The sequence below is a fragment of the Marmota flaviventris genome, chromosome 3 (assembly GCF_047511675.1).
Source record: "Marmota flaviventris isolate mMarFla1 chromosome 3, mMarFla1.hap1, whole genome shotgun sequence".
Taxonomy (NCBI): Eukaryota; Metazoa; Chordata; class Mammalia; order Rodentia; family Sciuridae; genus Marmota; species Marmota flaviventris.
Genome location: NC_092500.1, coordinates 125,715,140 through 125,741,667, shown reverse-complemented (window position 1 = coordinate 125,741,667; position 26,528 = coordinate 125,715,140). Strand labels below are relative to the sequence as shown.

Genomic DNA, 26,528 nt, shown 5'->3' with positions numbered 1-26,528 from the left:
TTACAGATGTTTGCCACTGCTTCCAGCTCACCTTAGTTTTATTTGAGAATATATTTTGTATAAGTAAGCCAGTTGTAAAGAGGGGTTGACAATAAAATAGTGGTACTATTTACCTCAACTATCTAGTAATGACAATGAGTAGGGAAATCATTTTTTTTTTCCAAATCCCTTTAGACCATTGATATTTTGCCAAAACTGATATGTATTTTTTCCAATAGTACTAATGAGGATTTCTAAACCACTATGATATAAGAAATGCATACTTTGCTGAAGAACTATGTAGACCATATTCATACCTATCTATGGAATGAGGGGATCTGGGTTTTCAGAACAGCATATACCTGCACCTGAACCACACTTTGACTGTTCTATTTATATTTTATTAAATACAACAGAGTAATTTAATCCCTGAGAATAACAAGTGGGGATCACCTCTGTGTAGATGGTAGCTGATTCTAATTTCTAAATCAAGTAGTATCAAAAAAAGTTTGAGTTTTCTGTATGTATGTTATTTCATTAATAATGCCTAGAAAACAACAAATAATTAATACCATTTAAAATATGAATAAAAATATTGTTGAGTTTGCAACAACACTGCTTTCTGAACACCTCAGGATCTCTGTTCAGAACAATGACAGATACTCAGTTGACTGTCTGAGTACATGTTCAGTAGAAATTTTACTCTTCACCTTCCCAGGTATGTAACTGGATTAGGTCTCTCTGATATGTTAAGAGTAGAAGAGCAAATATAAAACCTGCATTGGGTGATCTATTTCTTTATTTGAAATGCTTCCAATTTTCATTAGTTAAAATTACAAAGTTCCCTGTGAAGATTTTACATTGCAACAGAATTCAGTGCCTAAAAAAAACAGACCCACATAACATTTAAACTGGAGGACACTACAATCAGATATTCCACTAAATTGTCTCAGAACTCAAAAGTAATGTATTCTACCTAAATTGAGACATTTTATATCAGGATCTAGAAATATACCATATACAATTAAATTAATAAGAATTAATACTTCTGAAGACAACTTTGTGTATCTAATTGAGCCAAAACTTTAATCAATCATGCACAATTCATGGTTGTGGTGGTGGTAGTGTTAACCCCTAGTGTGGAGATGTCCTGAATGGAAATCAGAATCCACAGAGAACAAGACCTGGCTGCATCCACAGGGAGAGCCTGCAGTGATGGTTTCTCTTCTGGAGGCTGATCTTTATTGTTCTTCTCACTGGACACCAATATTGATAGCTGATTTTTTATGACACCCTGAAGGTCTCACACTCAGTAAAACATACCATCTGAAAGTATACTCATTTCAGTTTGAACTTTGTACTTTCACTGTGACTTTCCAAGTAAGGTACATTGTCATCACTCCTCTGTAATAATGATATAAATTAAAAAGTCTTTGTGATCACAAGGTCACAAATCCACACTTGATGTTAATACAACAGTTCCAGAGAGAAATGAGAATATTCTAATTATAATGTTTTAAGTAAAAAAAAATTACTAAAGTAAATTAATTCTTTTGATATTTATTCCATTTTGAAGGCTTACAATATTCTTTTTCAACAAGAATGCCCTGCTTAAATTTTTCATCACATAAACATTACTTTTCCATACCTGTGGCCAAAACCCTGTCCAAAGGTCTAAACCCATACTTGAAATCTCTTCCTGATGAGCTTCAATAGGTATCTAGTGGCTTCTCCCAACTCCACTTATTAGTAACAAAATAATCCCTTGAAACAAAATTTTTAATAGAAAAAAATACTTAAAAATCTTGGTAACCTCTTTTTTTGTAACTTCTGATCTTAAATCTAAACTTTCCTTTTGTCTTCTATAATAGGAAATATAATGTAAAGAACCCTGATTATTTTAGAAAAATAACCGGATTTCATCTCAGCCTCACCAGATTTAGCAGATTCTTTCTTCATCCATATATATCTATAAATGAGAAATAGATATGAATTGTCAGTTTTTGATAAATTTTGAATTTTTTTCATTCATTAACAAATGTCAACCTAGTTAGAGGTTTTTTAGTGAAGTAAAAGTTTTTGAGGATAAAATGTTAAAAATTAAGCCTAGTCTTTTAAACATGACTTCAAATTCAGAGATTGATACAGATCCTATAAAAAAGGAGACAGAGATAGATTTGAGTCAATAATATTTTCAGAACTCATCATTTAAATTCCTCCTCCTAAATTTGTCTTCATATATTTTCTCCTGAAATGCCCATTCTGATACCAACTGTTGAATCCATTCCCCACACCCTGAGTAAAGAAAAGCTCTCAATCATTGCCTGAGATATGTATCTATGAATTCCAAGCCAAGATACTAATTTTAATAGTTAATTTCTTCCTTAGGATTTGTGCATTTATAAGGAGGAGATGGACATTGCTCTGGGCGAGTAGAAGAAAATTCTGGAGGAGAGTGGATTCCAGTATCTGGTGGGAATTTCACATTACCCACAGCCCAAGTCATCTGTGCAGAGCTAGGGTGTGGCCAGGCTGCATCTGTCCTAAGGAACCTGCCCACCAGAGAACAGGTCTGGGCTGAAGAGTTCCAGTGTGAGGGGCGGGAGCCTGAGCTCTGGTTCTGTCCCAGAGTGCTCTGTCCTGGAGGAAGCTGCCCACACAGAGGGGCTGTGCAAGTTGTCTGCTCAGGTAAGAATCCCAGCAGGATGTTAACCACCCTATAACTGTGAGGTGGGTAAGAAAAATGTGGGATGTTACTAAAACCCAGTCTTCTACCAGGATATACAGATGTTCGGCTCATGAAAAATGGCAGCTCTCAGTGTGAAGGTCAAGTGGAGATGAAGACCTCTGGAAGCTGGAGAACACTCTGTGCCTCCCACTGGAATATGGCCAATGCCAATGTTGTCTGCCGTCAGCTGGGCTGTGGAGTCGCCATCTCCACCCCAAAAGGAGAGTACTTTGTGGAAGGAGAAGATGAGATCTGGAGAGACAGATTTCACTGCTCAGGGTCTGAGTCCTTCTTGTGGAATTGTCCTGTGACTGCCCTGGGTGTTCCTGCCTGTGCCCATGGAAACACAGCCTCTGTGGTCTGCTCAGGTAAGAGAGGTCAGGGCTGGCTGGTACTTGAGTGGCATGTCTCTAAGAGCAGACAGCGTGGAGAGCTGATGTTCCATAATAAAATATGATTCTTCTCAATGATCATTTATCCTTTAGGCCCTGCCAAGCGGTTTTAAGTGAAATAGTTCTAAGTAAGCATTATTATTTATTGCAATTCATAGAGAACACTCTATAACGATGCATGAAAACTCTGGGAAGTTTCTTACCTTGCACCATCAGAGAACATTAGCAGCTCCCAGAAGACACCTGCTGCACATTCCTTCAGTCACTGCCCATCCTCCCCTTAGACTTCAGCTGCCAAAGAAAAATTTTGTCAGATTTGACCATTATGTAAAATCATGCAGTATCTTCTTTTGTTGTATCTACTTTGACTCTACATTGTGCTTGGAGTTTACCCATTTTGCTATTTGTAGCAGAGCTTTCTCTATTTTTATTGCTGTTGAGTTTTATGCTGAATGACCACATGACCATGTATGGATACATTCAAGTGATATTGAGATTTAAGGCTTGTTGACTTCCCAAATAATGATCCTACATATTTTCATGGTAATAGCTTCTGGTGTAGATATGTATGTATTTGTATCAGTTTTTTTAACGCTTGTCCTTTTACTTTCACTCTCTTAATATGATATTCTTTCAGGTGTCAAATGTAGTTCTTAATGAAGCACAGATTGTCAACATTTTTTGTACACTAAATAGAATCTTTCTACCATAAGAGCTTAAAAATATTCTCCCAGGGTATGTTATACATGTTTAATTCTTTTTCTTTTGCAAAAATTGTACAATCTTTCTGAGGTTGATATTGTAAGGGTGTGTATGATGTGAAGAAAAATTACACATTATTGTTTGGGCAGAAATTTGACTCAGCATCATCACTGAAATGGCTTTTCCCAACCACAGGGTCACCTTTGAAATACACAGGGTGCCGATTTTCTTACTCATTCTATAGTCTGTTCCATTCAGTTCTGTTGTTTGTGCATCCTTACAGCAGTCCTTACACCCTTAATTGTTATAACTTCATAGCATGTCTGAGTAAGTTTTCTTTAAAGATTACTTTACAGTACCTCCTCTAATTGTGTAGTCTTTCTTGCCTAATGCATTAGTCATGCTTGGCCATATGCATTTTACAAATATTTTAGAAGCAGCTCTATATGTTTACTACAAATAAAAGCATGATGTTATTTAGATTGACATTGGATTTAGACTACACATGAATATGCAGAAAATTGACTTATGAGGAATATCTCTTATATCTCTCAAAGATCATACATAGCCTTTATGATGTTTAGTCCTAGGTGTTTTTGTGTTTGAGGCTGTTAATGCTTCTTTTAGTGAAATATTATAAGAATGAGTTTAAATTGTTTTCACTTTTATTTTTGTGTTTGTATGGGGGGGGGTGGATTTTCTTTTTTCTTATTTTTACTTTTTAAATTTTCCTTAAATATATTTTTCTAATTTGTTATACATGACAGTAGAATGTATTTCAATTCATGATACACATATTGGGCACAATTTTTTTATTTCTTTGGTTGTACACAAAGTAGAGTCACACCATTCATGTCTTCATACATGTACTTAGGGTAATGATGTCCACCACATTCCACCATCTTCCCCACACCCATACTGCCTCCCTTATGCTCCTTTCCATTTTGCCCTTTTCAAAGTCCCTCCATTCCTCCCATGCCCCCCACCTGCATTCTGAATCAGCATCCACACCTCAGAGAAGACATTTGGCCTTTGATTTGGGGGATTGGGTTACTTCACTTAGCATGTTATCCTCCAGCTCCATCCATTTACTTGCACATGCCCTGAGTTTATGGATACCAACAAAGAATAATTGCCAGGTAACACTAAACCAGATTTCCAAATGCCACTATTTCACTATATTCCCTCCTTCTGACCCATTTATGCCTAAATTTATCAAATCTTTCTGAGTTAGTAGTTAAGAGTAGGTGGATAATGTAATGTGTCCCATTACTCCTAAAATATTTTCAAGAATTTCATATGTAACTACAGTGCTGTTGCCAAATTTCATAAATCCACCTTGATGTAATATGATTATATAGTGTATTATCTGTATATTATCAAATTTTTACCAATTTTACTAAATATGTTATTCATGTTGAACTACATGCCAAAGCAAATACCATCAACTACAATTTTAAATCAAATTAAAGCAAATTTATATTGTTTTCACAAAGAAAGCTGGCCAGTGGCTGTCTCTCTCTAAGCCGGGCTAGAGATCAGCACCCCAGCTCTTCAGGAACAAGATTTTATAGAACAAAAGGTTGTAAAAGAGGTGTCATGAGAACTTAACAGCTAAGAGGATAATACAAAGGCAGATAGTAGGTTAATGATCTATGTGGCTTAACATTTCAAGGTAGAGAATCAATTCAGATCCAAACATCAGAATTTATGAGGCACCACTGTGGTTTCAGAGAGGGTTGTTATCTGATCAGGGAGAGCCAGGCATGGGTGAGTTCAAGGCATGAGCAGAAATTCCAAACAAGTTTAGACATCTCAGTAATACATAGTAAAACAGAAATTAATTTTTCATGACTTTGTGATGAGATGACTCCCAATCTTAAAATGGAATTAGGCTAGGTTCATCAATTCACTTTAAAAAATGTATGGTAATGTGCTGTGTTCGGTTCTCATGTTTATTTATGTTTCTTACTATGAAACTATTTTAATTTTTCTTTGTATTCTATGGTAAAGATATTTTCAAAGAATACATACCAATAATTTTATGAAAAGTTCTGATTTTGAGGTATGATAATAAGCAAAATAAGTAATAAGATAACTTGTAAATCAATGTTTGAGTCTGTTCTACATAAATGAAAATTGGCTTTGCCTTTTTTCCAAAGTAGAAATTTAACCTATATACATTACAGAAATTAATCACGAAACACACATCTTTCTTAACTTCATGCACAAGAATTTTTATACCAGATTGGATATATCTAGTATTATAAATATGACCTACACCTTGTAGCAATCTCCTGTCTATTTTCCAATGGACTCCTTTTGGCTTGCACATATGATAGAGGACACGGGTTCTTGTCCTTCTGTATCTGGCTTATTAAACAAAACACAATGTCTTCCAGTTCCATCCATTTTGATGAAAACAGAATTTCATTCTTCTTTATGGATATATATATATATATATATATATATATATATATATATATATATATATATAAAACTTATACTTTATGAATTTGTCTTTCAGTGAGCAGCTGGGGTGATTCCAATACCATAGCTAGACTAAATTGTGCCACAACAAACATGGGAATGCAGGATTACTAAGTTTCATAGTCAATGTAATATTGCTATTTCTGCTTAATAAATTCCCCCCAAGATACCAATTCAAATAAAAATACATTCAATGGGAAATAGAGGGAAGGAGAGAGATAAGAAAAGCAAAGACAGTGGAATGAATCTGACATAATTTTCCCATATGAAAACATCACAGTGAATCCCACCATCATGTACATCAATAAGAATGTAACTCTAACTGCAATTTCATATTATCCTTGAAACTTTTTCAGATTTATCAAACTAAGATTAATAAATAAATAAATAAAATGAAAGGAAGAAGGAGATCCAAGATGGTGGTATAGAGAAAGTCTGCATTCTGTGTGGCTTTATGACCTGGGATTCCAGCAGTGGGAATACTGTTTCTGCGTCACTTATTGAAACCAGAATTAGACAGAATTAGACAGGCAGTTGGTATAGATAGGTAAATCAAGTCAGGTCAGATCAAGGAGGTCAGTTTGAGTGTGTCCCAGAAGTTGAATACTGCTCCCTTAAGTAAGAATGATTGAGGTAGTTAGATATTGGGCACCATCTAAAAGAAAAACTCTACTTGCAATTCACGAAATATGATATCAATTTTCAAGATATTTAACAGAATTTCACCTTTTTGGCTCAAACTAAATTATACTTATGTATTCCCAGGGAAATCAGGCAAACATGCTGAGATTTTCAGAGTTTCTCCTACTACCTTTGAATGAAAAATTTCAATAGGGGAAAATATCTGATTCTAGTTTTTCTTTTCTCTGAACTTGCCTCCAAAAATCATGCTGCCCCAAGAGCTATTCAATGCTCTCCAGGAGCACTGATATATTCCAAAGGATAGGCTTAAAACAAAACAAAACAACAACAACAACAACAAAAAAAAAAAAAACATAATGAAAAGCAGAAATCTCCATTAGAATATCAGCTCTGAAGAAAGGAAATCAATCTTTCTTTATTATAGCTTTTACCTCAGATTCCGTCAGTAGATTATTATGTACTTTAATTCAGTTTCCTGCTCTCTAATCCCTTCTGTAGGAAACCAGACCCAGCTGCTGTCCCAATGCAATGACTCCTGGTCTGACCCAGCAGGCTCTGTAACCTCAGAGGGCCACTCTGCCAACTGCTCAGGTGAGCAAAGCCTCCAGCACCAGAGCCTTCCCATTCCCTGAGCAAATGCCCACTCACATAACCCTGTCTCTCCTCAGACAGCAGACAATTCCGCCTGGTGGATGGGGGCAGTCACTGTGGAGGGAGAGTGGAGATCCTGCAGCAGGGCTCCTGGGGCTCCATCTGTGATGACAGCTGGGACCTGAGTGATGCCCACGTGGTGTGCAGACAGCTGGGCTGTGGAGTGGCCCTGGAGGCCACCATCTCTGCTCACTTTGGAGAGGGATCAGGGCCCATCTGGCTGGATGAGCTGAACTGCACAGGAGAGGAGGCCTATGTGTGGCAGTGCCCTTCCCAGGGCTGGGGGCATCACAACTGCAGTCACAAGGAGGATGAGGGGTCATCTGCTCAGGTTTGTGCTGCACACTCTGCACAGGTGGGAGATAGCAGGAGAGGGTCTCAGGGTAGTGTTTGAGCCCCAAAGCAGTGGTCTGGACAGGGCAGAGGAAAAGAACAGTACCTGTCCTTCCAGCAGAGAAGATGAGGTACTTTCATATCCTGCTGCAGCAGCTTAGCTTCTGCTCCTCCCTTCTCAGTCCTGTCTCCTGACACAGTCATTCTCTTCATTGCCCATTTAATGCAGTCATCTCTTACCTGTTGTTGTGAAGTCCTAATCCACTAAATTAGTTTTTTTATTTCTGCTATAACAAGGTAGTATAGACTGAATGACTCAAAACAACACATATGTGTAATCTTACAGTGTGTAGGTTAGAATACTGACCTGGGTCTGTCTTGGCTATATTCAAGATGTCATCAGGCTGCAACAGCTGAAGCTCTCAGAAGACTCTTTTCTTGCCATTTTCTACAAGTTGCCTGAATTCTTTGTCTCATGACCACTACCTTCTTCAAACCAACAGTATCACAACACACTGAGCAACATCTTGCTCGGATGAGGGCCAGAAGGAATTATCTTCTTTTGAGAACACAGTCTAAGGATATGATTATGTTGCAGTCCCTTATTAATCCAGGATAAGCCATGAAAGGATCTATTATAACTCATGTCTGCAAAGCCCTTCTATAATAAGGTAAAATAATCATAGGCTCCCAGGATCAGTGAGAGGACATATTTGGAGCTCCACTATTCTGCCACCCTTCTGTCCATATTCTGTTTCTAGGATCTGTCAAGTAGTTCCTCAGATAGTAGATAAAGAGTTCACTTCCAGAAGAGCCCCCAGGTCAGTGTTTCTGCCTATTGATTTGCTAAGTTACATTGTTGTAGAAAGAGAAAGAGATGTACAAGTTAGAAAAAAGGTTATAAGGACATAACTTCCAGTCTTGCACCTGGTGGGCACTTCTTTAGCAGAGTAACAATGAACTTTCTCTACTCAGGAATAAAGAAAAAAACATCAATAAGACTTCAATACACACTGAGCCCAATGTTTCCCCTTCCATTTCAGAGTTCCTGGCTCTCAGTTGGTAAGCAAGGACCAGGAGTGTGCTGGATGGCTGGAAGTTTTCTACAACAGCACCTGGGCCAGTGTCTGCCACAGCCCCATGGAGGCTATGACTTTGTCCATGATCTGCAGACAGCTTGGCTGTGGGAACACTGGGACTCTGGATTTCTTGGTTCCTTCCAGGGAAGGTTCTAGATCCCACAGGGTAGATGGAATCCACTGTCGGGAAACTGATACCTCTCTCTGGCAGTGTCCTTCTGACCCTTGGAAAAACCAATCTTGCTCTCCAAAGGAGGAAGCTCATATCACATGTACAGGTGCCCTACTGTCTATTTCTATGTGTTTGTCCTATGCCTGTAGGTTGTTATTAGGAAAGGTTCACATATTCAAACATAATGGATGAGTTGAAATAAGTCTACAAAATGAATACTGGATGGAGATTACTAAATCCCACTGTTGCAGTCCCATTTCAAAGGCAGATGTAAGGAAACCATTGATAATACCAATTTATGTGCAAAGAACCAGAGACTAAATTGACAACATGGGAGCATGAAGTTATACTCTGATGTACATTATTAGCAATTAGCTCATGCAGTATTAAGTTGTGTTAATTAATCTGTATTTCCTTAGTGAGAGGGTGAATGACTGGATGTTAGTTATACACATTGCTTGCTATATGCTATCACTTTGTTCTCACAGACACAATCAACTCTTGGTAGGTACCATGGTGATCATTTATTTCACATGAGGAAATTGAGGTTAGGAGTAAACATTTCATCTTTCTCACAATTTCAATTGAGTGAGTGGCAACTTGGGGTATCTAATACAGTAGGATGTTTACTCTGGAATCCACCACCAGAAAACTTCTCAGATTAGTTTGTTGATGGTAAGTAATTGAGCGATTTATAGGTAGAAACTTAATTCCAGGCAGGGGGAAAGATGCAAGGAGGAAATACCACCCCTCCTATCATGCAGTTTGCACTCCAGCCTAATGAAACACACCCTGCATAAATCTGAGTGTAATGAAGGTATTGTAGGTGCTGTGGAAATATGTACATTGAGGAAGAGAGAAATCATATTTAAGTTGAAACCTAAAGGATTAGAAGTCCAATGCAGAATGAAAGCAGAACATTGGGTCAGTGTAAATATTGAGGTAAGAAGAGCATGGTGACCTTGATGTACTGATAAAATCCCATCATGAGCAAAGCAGGAGCAGGGTGGAAAGAGAGATGCATGATTACCTGGATGCATAATAAAAGCTAGAGTCCTCTCCAAAGCATGTATTAGAAAACAATCCTGTTGAAAAGCTGTTTATTTATCTTCTCATCTGCATATCATGGGGAATTTCTGTGAGGTGAGGGGCCTGGTCTCCCTTATTTTTGTCTTGAATTGACCTTCTCGCAGTCCGAGTGGTCTTGGTTGATACTACCGCCTCTAAACCTTTATCCATATCCTATTGCAAACAAGTATGCCACTTCAATCCTGTCCCAGAAAACATTCCATGGGGCTTTTTGGCAATTGGAGTCTATCATCTTCTAATTTTTTAAGACCTATTATGTACCATTCAGTTTCATGTTCTGAGAAAAACCTGTCTGTCCTCTGAGAACAATGATGTCCTTGTCATTGGGAGGCTCTGTGCTTCCCTTTAAATGGGATATTTCTGAGACAAATTTTAGAGGAAGTATATTCTTGCTTTACTTTTTCATTTTCAACAATTTCTTTTCTTTTTGTTTCCATATCCAAATACTTGAAATTTGCTCCCTGAGGTGGCTAGTGCCACCACTTCTGTTGATGTCATTCTCCCAACTGATCACTCCCCCTCATCCAGGAAGGCTGCAGTACCAGTCTCCCCAGGCTCCTCTTTCTCCTGTTCTGCTGCCAGCATAATTGAATACAACTGAGATAACATCCTGGCCTCTCCATCCCTGACTATCTCCCTTTGAAGCATCCCTCATACCCCATCTGCTTTATGGCCACACTATTGACCATCACTAGCTGTCCAGCTTGAGATCCTGATTGCATTGTTCCTTCTCTGACTATTGATACTTCTCCTTGTGGCACATACTCTTGATGCTCCTTTCACAGATATTTTATCTTCATGCAGCTTCCAAGTGTTTTCCTTTTTCATATTTTCAGTTTTCCACTCTCCTCAGGAATGCACATGCTTTTCTTACCCTGATTAGTCAATATGATGCCCCATTATAATCCTCCACCTTCAAGGACACTCAACTCCATGGTTTCCTCTGACAGTCAAAGACAAAAATAATCTTACCACTCAGTTAATCTCATCAGGGGATTAATTCACTGATTGGATTAAGACTCATAACCCAATCATTTATCTTCTAAAACTTCTTGCATTGTCTCAACAGGAGCTTTCAGGGGACACCTCTCATCCAAACCAAAACATCCACCAAAGCTTGTGCAGGGCTAGGTTGTGGCTAAAATAAGTACATCCTCATTCTAGTGTCTGGTGGTGTAACTCAGTGGCAAAGTACATCCAACCTGTTCAAGTTTCTTGGCTTGATAAACATCATAAATAAGAAAGAAGAAAGTGAATAATAGCAGTATCTACCACATAAACATAAATCAGCTGTATAAATACAATAATAATCAATTAAACTTAATAAAAACTAAAAAAAATAGTAACAATAGATTAGGCAAAGAATAAACAGAATAAATGAGAAAGTAAATTAATAAAAGGAAATTAATTATGTAAAGCAAAGATGAGAAATAAGAAAAGAGAAAAATCCATTTGAAGAATTTACAAATGCATTAAATACAGAGTAATAAGGAAAATATAACAATATGTGTGTGTATACACTTTTTAAATGCATAAAAATTCCTCCCAGACAAAATACTTTCATGAAGACAACCCATTTTTGGTTATTTAACAATTGAATCCACCAGAAATACTAAGTTAGTAGCCTAAAAAGTGAAACCAATCATAGTTCCTTTGAGTTCCCATCAAGATGAATTAGGATATTGTGTGATATGCTGGCTGCACTGAGCTTCTCATTTCCTGCCATGGAGGTTAAGGGAATATTGATGGGGCAGGCCATATTCATGCTGGATAAATTCTATTTGCAAATCTGGGTGTATGGCAAAAGTCAAAATCATCCAAGCCTTTCCTTCAGTAGTTTCTGGACCCAACTGGTAGGCACACACTATTCCAAAGACTCATGCTCATGGGGGAGTGCCAAGTGTCCTTGCCATGGTAAATCCCTGGAATGCCTGTGAAAAGTGGTGTAAGCTCTCCAAACACTGAGCTCCACTCTGAAGATAGGCCATGGGAATGGGGTGAATCACCAGATGTGGTCTCTGAGCTATCAGACATGGCTTCCATGTGCAACCACATGAGACTGAAATCACTCCTCCTCACATAGAGAAAGACCACATGTCAGTGAGGCCTCTAGGCTCTTCTGTGCCACTCTGTCACTGTGTTTGTGAAAGTCAGTCTTCCTATCTAAGACTGTAGGTGCTCACTTCCTTCACAGAATCAATGTGGAGGGTGGCCCAGGGACCTGGAATTATGAATAATCCATGTTTTATAATCCTAGTACAGTTTATCCCCTACAATAGGACCCATGCCAAGATAATCCCAGGTTATAGCACTCTTGTTGAGCAATGTGATGGATTCCTTTTCCAAAGCTCTCCTGTTGTGCAGGAGGAGTCCCTCTTAGAACCTCTCCCCCCAAACTTGTTCTAAAACTTGTAAGAACCATGTGTTTCTCCCATGGCTATCCATTACATGGTTACAGCTGGAGTTGAAGTTGTAAATTGCTTTATACTTTTCTCTGGGCTGCCTTAATGATTCTCCATATCATTAACATTTCTCATCATTTCTTTATTGGTTCCCAGTGTTTTTTCCTCTTTCTCTTCTCAGAATACAGTTTTTCCTGTGTTCCTGACTCTTTTCACTCACAGAGTCATAAATAGTTGCTGCAGTCTGGCTGGGCAAAATAACCGGGGGGTGACAAGCAACTTGTGAAGGTTGAAACATCGGGAGCCCCTTTATTGTAGGACAACAGAGGTATTTATACCTAACTCATTATACACAGCTTTTTCAATTAATATCATCTAGATACATCAATTAGTCATTAAGGAATCCTCATCATCTCAATAATTACACACAGCTTAACTTAATTAACATCATCTAGATACAGCAGTCAGTCATTAAGGAATCTCCATCATCTTAATGGCTCGCTGGCATTACTTCTCAAACCACTCCTCCTGGCAAAGTGCCAGGCGCCATCTTGACTTATCTGTGGCCCTCAACAAATAGTGTAGTTCTGTTCTGCTATTTGATTCCTCATCAAGAATACCTGGCAGGAAGTCCAAGCATAGATTAAATATATTTAGAGGGACATGTAGCATTCTATAATTCCCAGTGTCATTTGGGCAATGTCAATATCTTACATCATCTATTTAGGGAGGTTGCCCAATCTACCTAAAGTGAATGCAAATTTAAAATTGCATACCCATATTTTAACTCTGAAGGCTAGAACCATTACTGAAATATATTGCATTAACTATGGTTTTTTTTATGATCCATTTATTTTTCAGTCTTAATTACATTTTTTTACTGGATTCATGACTGTCAACGAAGACTTCTGATGATCTCATCCCATTTCTCACTCCATCTTCTGTGCTCTGACCCTTCCAATCTGAGGTCATGGGTCCTGAAGCATATATCCTCAAGAAGCCAATTCAGATACTGGCCCATTACAGTAACTCGTAGAAATCATTCAGAAAAGACACATTCGGCTATTCAAATTAAAAAACCTGGCATTTCTCAATTTTTTTTTTGTCACATCATATACAGAATTCTACCAATAACAAATTTTATTCTGATCAGTTACATGATAACTTCTATTGAGACAACTCACTTGATTATACTGTAGTTAATTCCATTTCTTATTTTTTCACAATTAATTCTCCTACAAGTGATGATAGAACTAAGACTTACCCGCTCCTAGTATAATGAATAACTCCATGTCTTACACCACAGCACTGCATTCTGAAAGTAGATTCTCCAACTGATTTGTTGAAGGAGGGAGTACCACATGACAGTAGAAACCTTCTCATTCTCTTTGTCAATACAACCATTGACATGAGTCTTTCTTCTCAGAGAGCCCACAACTCCACCTGGTGGATGGTGGCAGTTGCTGTGCAGGCAGAGTGGAGATCCTACACCAGCATTCCTGGGGAACTGTCTGTCATAACAGCTGGGACCTGAAAGACACAGATGTGGTGTGCAGACAAATGGGCTGTGGAGTGGCCTTCAATGCCTTGCTCTATGCAGAATTTGGACTGGGATCTGGGCCCATCTGGCTGATGGACCTGGCGTTCACAGGAGAGGAGGCCTACTTGTGGAAGTGCCCTGTCCTGGGCCAGGGAGCGAACAACTGCAGGCACTCTAAAGATGTAGGAGTCATCTGCTCAGGTATGGTCAGTGCATTCTCCACTACCTAAGAGAATGGAAAGTTCCAGGAATAGTGTCTGATCCCTGGGGAAATAAAGAATGAATTGTCCAGAGAGAAGTAGGATGCCCTTCCCTGAATCAGTAGATTCAGGGATGGCAGTGGATGATGATCTTCATTTATTACAGTCTTTTTTTAAATCCCAAATATTGTCTTTTCCCTTCTTTTCCACTATTACTTGACAAGATTTTTTGTAGAGTATTGTATTTCAATTTAAAATCAATCATCATAATTTTGTTTCTCTAATTTACTATTTTTAGGATTACATACAAAATTAGCACACACACTCTGTTTGCAGCAGTTTTCAAAGGACAGAGAAGAATAAGGTCCTACTTTCCTCAGTTGAATTGAGTGGTGTATATATACAGTCAGAAGTATTTTTGCACTGGGTTAGTATTTATTTGGGCACAGGGATGGGATTAAACACATCACTGGGGAATTTATGGATTATGGGAAAGTTGCAATTCTCCTTTCCAGATTTAGACATCAGAATTATCTGCTCATTGTCAGGAAGGGACAGAGCAACTGTGAGCATTTTGCTCTGAGTCACAATTTCTCCTTTCTTTACTAAAATAGATTCTCTCTACATTTCTTTTTCAAGCAACTTGTGCATAAACTCATCTTGGGAGGTGAATTGAACACTGTGCTTCCAGATCAATGTAGAAAGCAATAAAATATAAATGCTTATTTATTATGGTAAGAGATTACATAGTTTAAGACTCAAATTAAGGTGTTTATTCAGTGATCTACCACAAATACACCACATAAACTGTTTTTACACACAAAATGGTTTGATATGAGAAAATAAACTATGTGTATGAAAAGAAAAAGACCCAGGTAAGTGCCTGCTTTTAAAAAATATATGTTTTTAGTTATAGATGGACACAATACCTTTATTTTATTTATTTACTTTTATGTTGTGCTGAGGATAGAACCCAGTGCCTCATATGTGCGAGGCAAGTGCTCCACCACTGAGCTACAACCCCAGCCCAAGGGCCAGCCCAAATGCCTACTTTTTTGATAATAAAAAGAAAAGACCCTGTTGTGAAGGAGAGAGGAAAATAAGAGTTGCCCTTTCCCTTAATCCAAGCAGCCCAGCATGAAGGAAGATGCACCCTTGTTGGGAAATGGAAAGGTAATTACATCCAGGCCTCAGACTTGAAACTCAGAACTAAGTTGGTGCCCAGTAGAGCCCAACAATCCTTGTTCCCATGCCAGTAACCTCAGACAGAGACTCTGTAACTGTGTTTGTTGGGCAGCAAAGAGACTGTCTCCACTACCACTCCTCCAAACTATCTTGACAGAAGGAAAATCAACACTTCACTTGCTAAGGAGCAGGACACAAGAGCAGAAACAGGATTTTGTTTTAGGGCACAATGCCAGGCCCATCATGGTGACACTCAGCACTCAGTAGGGATTACAGTCCTCAAAGGTGGGACAGAACTCATAGAGAGAGTAAGAGCTGTGTGCTGGTGGGACACACTCAAGAAGAGCCTGTGGTTGGTTGCAGGAGTCTTGGACAATGAGTCCACTTCACCAGTAGGCAACTGAAGACCTTGGTCACAGCACTGAGGACCTTGGTCCCCCCTGGTTCTATGTTGCCTTGGCAGGCTGTGGCCTCAGTGTGTGACATAGCATTGCAGCATTTGTGACCACAGGACCTCCCTCCTCATTGCTTCCCAAAGCACCAGGCAGCACACTATGGAGAGATTTAAGTCTCTGCTTAGGGGTGAAAATTCCAGATTTGACCTGGACCCTTTGAGCTCTTATCATTACATATTATAATACAGTTCTCAGGGATGAAAGATAAAGAGTCTAAAGGAATCAAGACAAAAGAAACAAACAACATATAAGGATGTCCTAATTCATCTGGCAGTGAACTTCCCAACAGGAAAGATGAGGAACAGAAGTGAGTGCCATGAGATTTTCATAGAATTGAAGAAAAAAATCTTCCAATAAAAAAATACAGAACATGCCAAAACTGTACTTTTCAAACAATGGAAATACAAAGATATTATCAGATAGCCCCACCCCCCCAAATTCTCACACAATACAGCAATCCACTGCTGAGCATACATTCAAAGGAAATGAAATCAAGATATTGAAAAGACATCTGTACTCCCATATTTATTGCAGCATAACTGACAGTAACTAAGAAGTGGAAACAATCTAAGAGTCCATCAACTAACAAATGGATACAATGAAGTATATTTGCATAATGGAATACTCTTCAGCTAAAAAGAAAAGAAAAGGAATGAAAACATTGACCTGAAAATCATTAGGTTAAGTGAAATAACTCAGGCCATGAAGAACAAGGGTCTTGCAATCTCATTATATGTCAAATATGAAAGATTTGATCTAATAAAAGTTTAGAAGTTTAAACTAGAATTGTGATTACTATAGGATGGAAAGTGTAGGGGTAAGAAATGTAAGGCTACAGAATGATCAATCTCTTATAGGTTTTACTTAGATAGGAACAAGAAGTTCTGGTGCACCATTGCATAGTTGGGTGACTGTAGATAACAATAAGAAACTTATTTCAAAAAGCAAGAAGAGAGCATATTGAAAATTTTCACAGAAAGAAATGAACAGTGTTTGAGCAAACAAGATAACACAATGTACACATGCATCAAGAGATCTATTTACTCTATTAATAGGTATACTATTTATGTTCGAGGTATCAGTTGAAATAAATTTAATTTAAATGAAAAAAGGAGGAAAATGCTACAGGTGACAAGATATGGGGGAAGGTTATGTAGTTTATATGTGATGATGCAGTAATACAAGAGAGGTGCACTGAGAGGTAAATTTGATAAGAATAAGAAGGGAACAAATAGAACATTCTGAGAAAGACAGAGGAAGCTTACAGTGCCTGGGCTTTAAGATCCTGGTTTAGGGTGGTGACTCCGTGTACATTTGTGTGAATTCTGTACTCCCTCACTATATAAAAGAAGAAGAATGAATTGTAAGAGTGACTCAAAGATGAGGTATTGATGACAGAATGGGGAGAGAAAAGGCCTCGTGGATGACACCTTTTAAGACATGGAACTTGCCCAAGGAAGCAATGTGTCTTTGAAGAAAGAATCAGTCAAGGATATATCTAACTCCAACTTTTTAATTTACTCTAGTGAGAATGAGTCATGTGAATCAGTGGACCTCTGCAGAAGCAATTTTTCTTTCTTTTCCCAACCAGATTGCTCATAAAGTTCAAATGGCTTGAAATGGTTTGTTTTTGTCTGCATTGTTTCCTTGAAATATTCACACCCAGCACCTAAAAACATTTCTTTAACATAGCAAATTCTGAAAAGAAATTAGTATTTGAATTAGAAAACAGGGAAGCAGACTCTGAATACTCTCCTCAAATACCTGTTTCCTCTATCAGGCCGCAGTGGAAAGTTTAGATTATGTCTCATTTGAAGACCCCTCTGTCCCCTTTTACCTTTCCTGGTTACAAACATTTTGCCAATTGTGGGGCCTCCAATGATTACTCTCCTTATCCTCTTCCTGTGCCTCAAAGGGAAATTCATGCAGCAGCTTTCAGAGATGACTGGGAAGCCCAAGAATTCAGGGACAGTTGGGTTTTCAAAGAAGATACTGGGATCTGTGTGGACCTCTACCTGGCCAATGTCTCCACATCTGATGGAGACATTCCTATCTATTCAGATGACACAGTTCTGTACCCTAAAATTATAGTAAGATTGTGAAGTCATGGATGAGGAAACAGATGGATACAGAAACAAGGCTTATGATCAAAACCCTAGAGAACTGATTGTATGAAGATGAGTCCCAGCTACAGCAGGGTTCAGGAAGCAATCTTGCTTTTAGTGATAGAAACAAAAGTGAGATCTTGATGAAAGATGTTGAAAATCAACCTGGCCACCCTGCCTCTTTGGTTTACCTGGATCAAATTGAGCCCGAAAGTTCTAATAGTGATGGGAAGTCAGAGAGGTCATTTCCACAAGATGAAAGAGCCCTAGTTTTCTTAAAGCTGGATGTGGAGAATTGGGGATCTCCCAGGAGCTGATACAGGTACATAAAGAGTAGTTTCCTGAAGACAAGGTCCCTACAAGCCCTTCTTGGACTTGACTGAAGTGTTTTTGCAAATGAATCCAGTTTGTAAAGTGGAGGCCACCTCTGTGAAATAAGAGTATAAATGAGCAAAGAAAATGATATATCCTCAATGACGGGGGTTGGAGGATGAAGTAGGGGGCAGCTGAGATGCTGGGAAGTTGAAGCCAGAGGAACTGTTGCTGAGAGGCAGAAATGAGGTCATGGTGGAAAGATCTGGATGGCACAATGTCTCTAACCTCTACCAAGTCACTTATTCTCACCAGGTCTGTCTTCTCTGTCAAGACATAAGGATGTAGCATATAAGCATCTTCAACAGTATATCATTTTTAGCAACTTATAACACATTTAACACTGTCAACAGCATTTATCACTGTGGATCTTTAAGTAGCCATGAAAAAGGCCGTTATGTCGAGGAATTTAGGGTACTAGACAATTCAGATAGAGAGTTTTAGGAAGGGAAATTGAGACTGAGGATGAATTTAATATAAACACCACAGTACTTTATTTATTTATACAGGAATATAACACCCAGACCTTGACTGTGAGCTTCCCATCTATTTCTCCCTATTAGAGAAGCCACCAAAAGAGTCATTTTCTGCCATGTGCCAAACACACACTCTGCACCTTCAGTTCTTTTTAGTGCCAATCCTGCAAATTTCTTACGCCACAGAGCAGGACCATATTCCTTGGTTGGTTACTGTGGGCTTTGATGCATCCTCCTTTTGGACTGAAGCATGAGTGTGTCTCTAATTCTTTCTGATTTATGACACAAAAAGAAAAATTTGTTCTTTAGTGTTCAATATGTAGTGTCAAACATTAAGGTTTTGAAGTTACTTTTAATTTTTGCTGTGTTGGTCCTTTGAAGTTTTCATGGAATTTGTTGTATTGTGTTAATTCTCCATTCAGTGGTTCTTGGTAAAATTGTTCTTTCTCTACTATGCCTCCTATATACGCATAAGTCCTAATATCTTTCAGATGAGATTTGGAAGAACAATTTCCTTTAAAAGGACAAGGAGCTGGAGAGTAGCCTTTAGTGTCAGCCCAGTCTTCACCCTGAAAATTCAACACCTGTCCTCAGATGAGTCAGACACAAGCTGAGTGAGGAGCTCAAGTCAGTCAGGCTCTGTCATGGCCCTCATGTGGAGAAATGTTAGGCAAAAGACACAGAAAAAATGTTGATATTGTTTCAAACTAACATATAGATGGCTCTGGTGAACCCAAAATCAATGTACCTCACATGACAATATCTATGGAATTATTTCAACATTAAGACATCACATATCATGAAAATGCCCATATCATGCAGATATTGAAATGTCCTTACCATGCCTCATGTAATTTCAATTGGTGGTCATGACTGAAACAACATGCAACCATGGGGATAAATAAAGAACTACTTCTTCTTTTCTTTTCACGTCATCTTTGCCAATCACTGCTTTCTCTATAGGGACTAAGGCGAATGTGCCTCCTCTTACCAGTCCTACTACTCCTGGAACAGATGATTAGACTGGGATGTGGCTCTATTCTCTAAGTGTGATGCATCACAGGAGGAGATTCAAAAATCTTCACTGAAGCATCACAGATTTAGAAGAAGAGCCAGTTACTATAGCAGAAAGGATGTGAGGAATTTTCATCTTGCTGTTTTGCATTGAATTCTTCAGTCATATTCTAAAGTCTGTCATCCATACTCTTAATCCAACCTGACCCATGTCCTCAGAAGAGGGAACATAGTGACAGACACAGAGAAGAGGGACAAGTAAGCACAGAGACAGCAACTACAATGATACATCTTTGAGCCAAGGCACAGCAAGGACTGTCATTGACCAGCAAAAGTGAGGGAGGACGAGGAAGGATCCCCTCCTGCAGTCTTGAGAGAAGGAGCCAACCTCACTAAAACTCTCATTCCCTACTTTTGTCCTCCACAACTTTGAGGTAGAAAAATTGTGTTTTAATCAAAATCATCATCAGTAATGACATTGATTCCTTACCCAATTCTAGACCAATGAAAGGATTTGTGTTATATGAGATAATTCAAAGACTTTAGTCAATATGGAAAAGTCATGTTAGAGGACATACTGAAAATGTTATATTAAAAAGAAAGCCCTAGAATGGGTCTTCTTTATATCCACTCTGATATTTTCTAAAGAGCGGGTATCATTTGTTCTCCATGAGTTATGACTCTTTTTAATATTTATTTTTTAGTTGTAGTTGGACACAATACTTTTATTTCACTTATTTATTTTTATGTGGTGCTGAAGATCCAACCCAGGGTCTTGCACGTGCAAAGGGATTACTCTCTGCTAAGCCACAACCCCAACCCGGTGTTTTGACTCTTTTTGACATATACATATTTGACTATACAGGAAAATACCAAACAAAGACTAATTTTCTTTTATTTAGTATCTATCCCTAAAATATCTAACACTATAAGCATATATAGTCTAATAATTTTAAAATATTATTATTTAAAATTAAATGTAGGTATGTGAATGATTTTATGAGTACTGAATTTCACATACATATACACATGTTTGTATTCAATTCCAATCCACTCTAAGCTTATTATTTAATAAAAATATAATTTTTAATAATTTTTAACATATTTCATACATAATTGTTCCCTTCACACCAGCCTTCTGTCATAAATGTCCTTGATTCATGGACACACTTAATTTTTATCAAGAAATTTCAAGTCCTATGGAAAACAGAATTAACAACTTGGATATTAAACTGTTTCAGCAAATAAGTGCATTTCCTAAAGGAAACAGAATTAACCATTAAAAGGATAAAATAGTTATTAAACACCATCATAAAATTATTGTGGTTGCATTTACATGGATCCCACATATTTGCTCATCCTAATATTCTGCTGAGCATCTTTTTCTTTGGGAAGCCAGTCCTCATGATAATAATTAGGTGCATTTGATGTGCTCATTCATACCATTCCACCCACTCTGGTTATAGTGGTGGGCCAATAATACAGGTAGAGACAGGTGAAGTCTTTTCCCTGATTTTACCCTCTTGTGGATCCAGCAGCGCACCAGGACCCACATTCTCAGCTCTATGTGTAAGTTAGTTCTGAAGAGCTAAGAAAAAGAAGCAGGGATTGGGAAGGAATATGGGGATTGGGGGTCTTGGAAGCCTTAGGTCCCTATTCATCACACTTCCCTTCAGAAGTTCATGTGAACTCTGCCAGGCTTGTGCATCAAATCTATTTGAATTGGTTCACCTATTGTGGTTTTGTTTTATTTTTCATTTATTTAATTTTATATTTATGAAATTTATCCACAGTTGACTGAACAGATCATTTTATTGCAATCCATCCTATTTATATGTACACCATTTTTAAAAATTCAGTTTACATTCATTGTTGGGAGCTTGAGTTGCATAACTCTCAAGTAACCTGAAGATGACAGCCTCCCAGGTGAGATAGAGAGCTGAGGCTGAATTGTTTGTAATAAAAATTTTCAGTAATAGATTCAGCATTGGATATTATATTTAATGTTTTATTTTTCAAAAAATCCTCACACATTATGTGTGCTTCATATTATGCCTCAAAGTCAAATTAGAAGTTTCCACTGTAAATGGTGTTTATGGCCTTGAGAGAAAAATGCACAGCAGTTATCTTAGGAGACAATATAAAACAGATATTGTTGATAAGTTCTACCAATTTAGGCCTCTTAAATAATCTTTAGGCCTTGAAGTCTTCCATTCTCTAAGATTCCAAAGGGAGGGCTGCTATGAACAAATAGTTGGCAATTATGTGTCCATACACTATAGACACAGATGAAACAACCTCAACATTCAAACTGCTAAGATTTCAAGATTCTAGGTTGTGCAGACTGAGTGGTAGGTTCAATATGGCACCTTAATTTTACTTGAGAATATAATCTTTATAAGAAAGACAGGTGAAAGGAAGAGTGAACAATAAAACTGTGGTACTATTTATCTCAACCATCTGGTAATGAAAATGAGGAAGGGGAACTTTTTTTCTCCACATATCTTTATAACATTGACATATTACCAAAATTTATATATAATTTTGCAAATAGAACTAATGAGGATTTCTAAACAAGTATGATATAAGAATTGCCTGTTTATCTGAAGAACTTTGGACCATGATAATACCACTTTCAATAGAAAGGTTTTTGGGTTTATAGAACAATGTATACTAACATCTAAACCATACTTTGACTGTTGTGTTTATATTTCATTAAGTGTAACAGAGTAAATCATCTTCCAAAAATACTGTCTGTATTGATGGTAGCTGGCTCTAATGTATAAATCATGTCTTTTTCAAAAAGTTGTTTCAAGGATTTTTGACATATGTTACTTTATAATACAATGCTCAGAACATAACAAATCCTCAATGTGTTTTTAAAGGTAAATAAGTGTATTGCTGAGTTTGTAACAATACTGCTCACTGAAGATCTCAGGATCTCTGTTCTGTACAATGACAGATGCTTAGTTGATCATCTCAGTATAATGTACTTGAATAATTTTTCTCTTTGCCCTCTCAGGCTATGGCAGATTAGGTCTCAATCATCAGTGAAGAATAGCGGAGTAAAGGTGAAACCTGAATTGGTTGATCTATTTCTTTATCTGAAATGCTTCCAATTTTTATTAATGAAAATTATACAAATGTCTCTGCAAACGGTTTGACATTGCAATAGAATTCAGTGCCCAAGACAAAGATTCCCTCTTAATATTTTATCTAGAGGGCACTGTACTAAGATATCACAGTGGATTATCTAAGAGAGAATTGGGATGTAATGTTCTATCTCAACTCAGACATTCTAACCCTTGGATACTAGAAATAGGCCATATAGAATGAAAAAAGAAAAATAAAAAGGAAATAATGCCACTGAAGGCAAGACTATGTTTCTATTTGAGCTGAAACTACAATCAGTCATACAAAACTGGTGGCCTTCTCTGGTGGTGCTGATGTTGACCTTTAATGTGAAGGTGGAACTGTGTGAAAACCAGAGTTCATAGAGAAGAAGACCTGGTTGCATCCACAGGCAGAGCCTTCAGCCAGTCAGGTTTCTGTTCTGGAGGCTGATATTTGTTGTTTCTGTCACTGGATAACTGTACTGATGACTAATTTTTAAGATGAACCTGCAAGTCTCATACTCTTTAAAATATAACCTCCAAAAGATTAGTGAATTCAGACACTTGTTCATAGAATTCATATTTTGGCACCATCTGTTAAATCTACTCCCAGAAACCAACAATGGAAAATGAAAGATTTTACACTATTACATGTGACTTGTAGCTTCCAATTCTATTCCCTGACACTTCTTTTTGTTTTTTCTCCCATAGGATTTGTGCATCTGATTGGAAGACATAGACTTTGCTCTGGGCGAGTGGAAGTGAATTCTGGAGGAGAGTGAATTCCAGTATCTGATAGGAATTTCACATTATCCACAGCCCAGGTCATCTGTGCAGAGCTGGGGTGTGGCAAGGCTGCATCTGTCCTAGGGAACCTGCCCTTCAGAAAGGGTGGCGAACAGGTCTGGGCTGAAGAGTTCCAGGGTAAGGGACAAGAACCTGGCTCTGGTTCCGCCCCAGAGTGCCCTGTCCTGGAGGTAGTTGCCACCACAGGGGGGCTGTGCAAGTTGTCTGCTCAGGTGAGACTCACAGCAGGACCTTAACTTCCCTATGCACTCTGTGAGGGTAAGAAAAATGTAGGATGTTGCTAATCCTGTCTTCTACCAGGACATACAGATGTTCGGCTTGTGAAAAATGGCAGCTCTCAGTGTGAAGGTCAAGTGGAGATGAAGACCTCTGGAGGCTGGAGAACTCTCTGTGCCTCCCACTGGAATATGGCCAATGCCAATGTAGTTTGCCTTCAGCTGGGCTGTGGAGTCGCCATCTCCACCCCAAGGGGGCATACTTTGTGGAAGGAGGAGATGCGATCTGGAGAGACCAATTCCACTGCTCAGAGTCTGAATCCTTCTTGTGGAATTGCCCTGTGACTGCCCTAGGTGTTCCTGCCTGTTCCCATGGAAACACAGCCTCTGTGGTCTGCTCAGGTAAGTTGTCTGCTCAGGTGAGACTCTCAGCAGGAACTTAACCTCCCTACACACTTTGTGGGCAAGAAAATGTGGGATGTTGCTAAAAGCCTGTCTTCTATCAGCATATACAAATGTTCAGCTCCTGAAAAATGTCAGAACTGATTGGTACTTGAGTGACATGTCTCTAAGAGCAGACAATGTGGAGAACTGACTTCAAAACTGAGGCATTGTGTGGTGAAATATTGTTCTTCTCAATGATCATCCAAGGGGTATGAGGAATGGTTTTAAGTAAGCATTATTATTTTTTTTATAATCCATAGAGAACACTGTAAAATAATGAATAATAGCTCGGTCCAGTTTCTCACCCTGGACAATCAGAGATCATCAGCTGCTCCCAGAAGTCACCTGCAGATACCTCAGTCACTGTGTCCCCATCCCCTCCAAAGAAGACCACTCTAAATTCTACTGTGAAAGAAAATTTTGTCAGGATTTGAGCTTTATGTAAAGTTATAGCATGTTCTCTCTTTATGTCTATTTTGACTCAACATAATATTTAGAATTTACCTATCTTTTTATTTTAGCCTAATCTCATTTATTTTTATTGCTGTAGGGTTTTCAGCCAAATAATACAGGATCATGTATTGATCCATTCAAATTATATGGAGATTTGAGTAGTTCACAATTTTTGAGTACCCAAATAATGATCCTACAAATTACCATGCCAATAACTTTTGGTGCAAATATGGATATATTTGTGTATGATTTTTAATCCAGGCCTTCTCCTATTATGGTATTCTTTCTGGAATCAGATTCTTGTTCTTAATGAAGCATAGCATATCAATATTCCCTGTACACTTAGTGTTCTAATGCCCTTTTAAATAGAACTTTAGTACCATAAGATCATAAAAATGTTCTCCAAGAGTATCACATAGAAGTTTAGTTACAGTTCTTTTACATATAATTGCACAACCTTTCTAGGGTTGGAATTTTACTTAGGGAGTGTGGTGTAAAATAATCTTTCACATTATTGGTTATACATCCATTTGACTCATAATCATTACTGAAAAGCCTTCCCCCACTGTTGTGTCACCTTTGAAATACACAGTGTGCATATATTTCTGACTTATGCTCTATGCTCTGTTCTGTTCCATTCTGTCATTTTCTATGCTTGTAGCCATGCACACCTCCTTAATTATAACTTCATAGCATGTGTGACTAACTTTTTTAAAGACTACTTTAAAGCAACTGCTCTAATTGTGTTATTTTTTCTGTCCAGTGTATTGTTCATAATTGGTCTTATGAATTTCGCATAAATTTTACAACTTGATATATTTAATTCAATAATTCAGTTGGTATAGTTAATTCAATAATCACATAATGATATTTATATTGAGTTTGATTTTAATGTAACCATCAATATGGAGCTGTCTTACAAGGTATATCTCTAATTTCTCTCAGAGACTATACATAACTCTTAATAGGCATACTCTTGGGGTTTTAGGTTTATGATGCTATTTTATGTGTTGTTTTTTAGTGAAATGTTCTAGATATTAATGTTTTAGTAAGCTTTTTTTGTACTGTGATAGAAAGGCCTGACAAGAAGGAGAAAAAGTTTATTTTGAAGCCAAACATTTCAGAGGTCTCAGTCCATAGATCAACTACTCCATTTTTGGGGTCGGATGTAAGGTGGAATATCATGGTAGAAGAGTGGAGCAGGGGAAAGGAGGTCAGCAGAAGGCCACCAAGAAGAAAAAATAAAATGAACTCTTCTCAACAAGGACAAAATATAAACCCTAAAGACATGCTCCAAGGGACCCATCTCAACCAGATACCCATTACCTGTCTACACTCACCACTCAGTTAATATCAGAGTATTAATGTGCTAATTAGCTAAGGGTCTCATAACCCAATCATTTCACTTTTAAACTTTCTTTAATTGTCTCACACATGAGCTTTTGGGAGACACCCACTATCTAAACCATAACAACTAGGTTTCATCTTCA

At 38.0% G+C, this 26,528-nt stretch overlaps 1 protein-coding gene across 1 annotated transcript in view; it reads left to right on the top strand.

The window, feature by feature from the left end:
* The window catches only part of LOC114104827 (antigen WC1.1-like), a 185,280-nt gene that overhangs the window by 118,545 nt on the left and 40,207 nt on the right, over window positions 1-26,528 (top strand). The window contains 10 exon segments of the mRNA XM_071609306.1: window positions 2,368-2,667; window positions 2,758-3,075; window positions 7,432-7,524; window positions 7,602-7,919; window positions 8,963-9,274; window positions 14,086-14,400; window positions 23,831-24,058; window positions 24,061-24,138; window positions 24,227-24,397; window positions 24,400-24,543. Of these exon segments, the coding sequence (XP_071465407.1) occupies window positions 2,368-2,667; window positions 2,758-3,075; window positions 7,432-7,524; window positions 7,602-7,919; window positions 8,963-9,274; window positions 14,086-14,400; window positions 23,831-24,058; window positions 24,061-24,138; window positions 24,227-24,397; window positions 24,400-24,543 (2,277 nt within the window).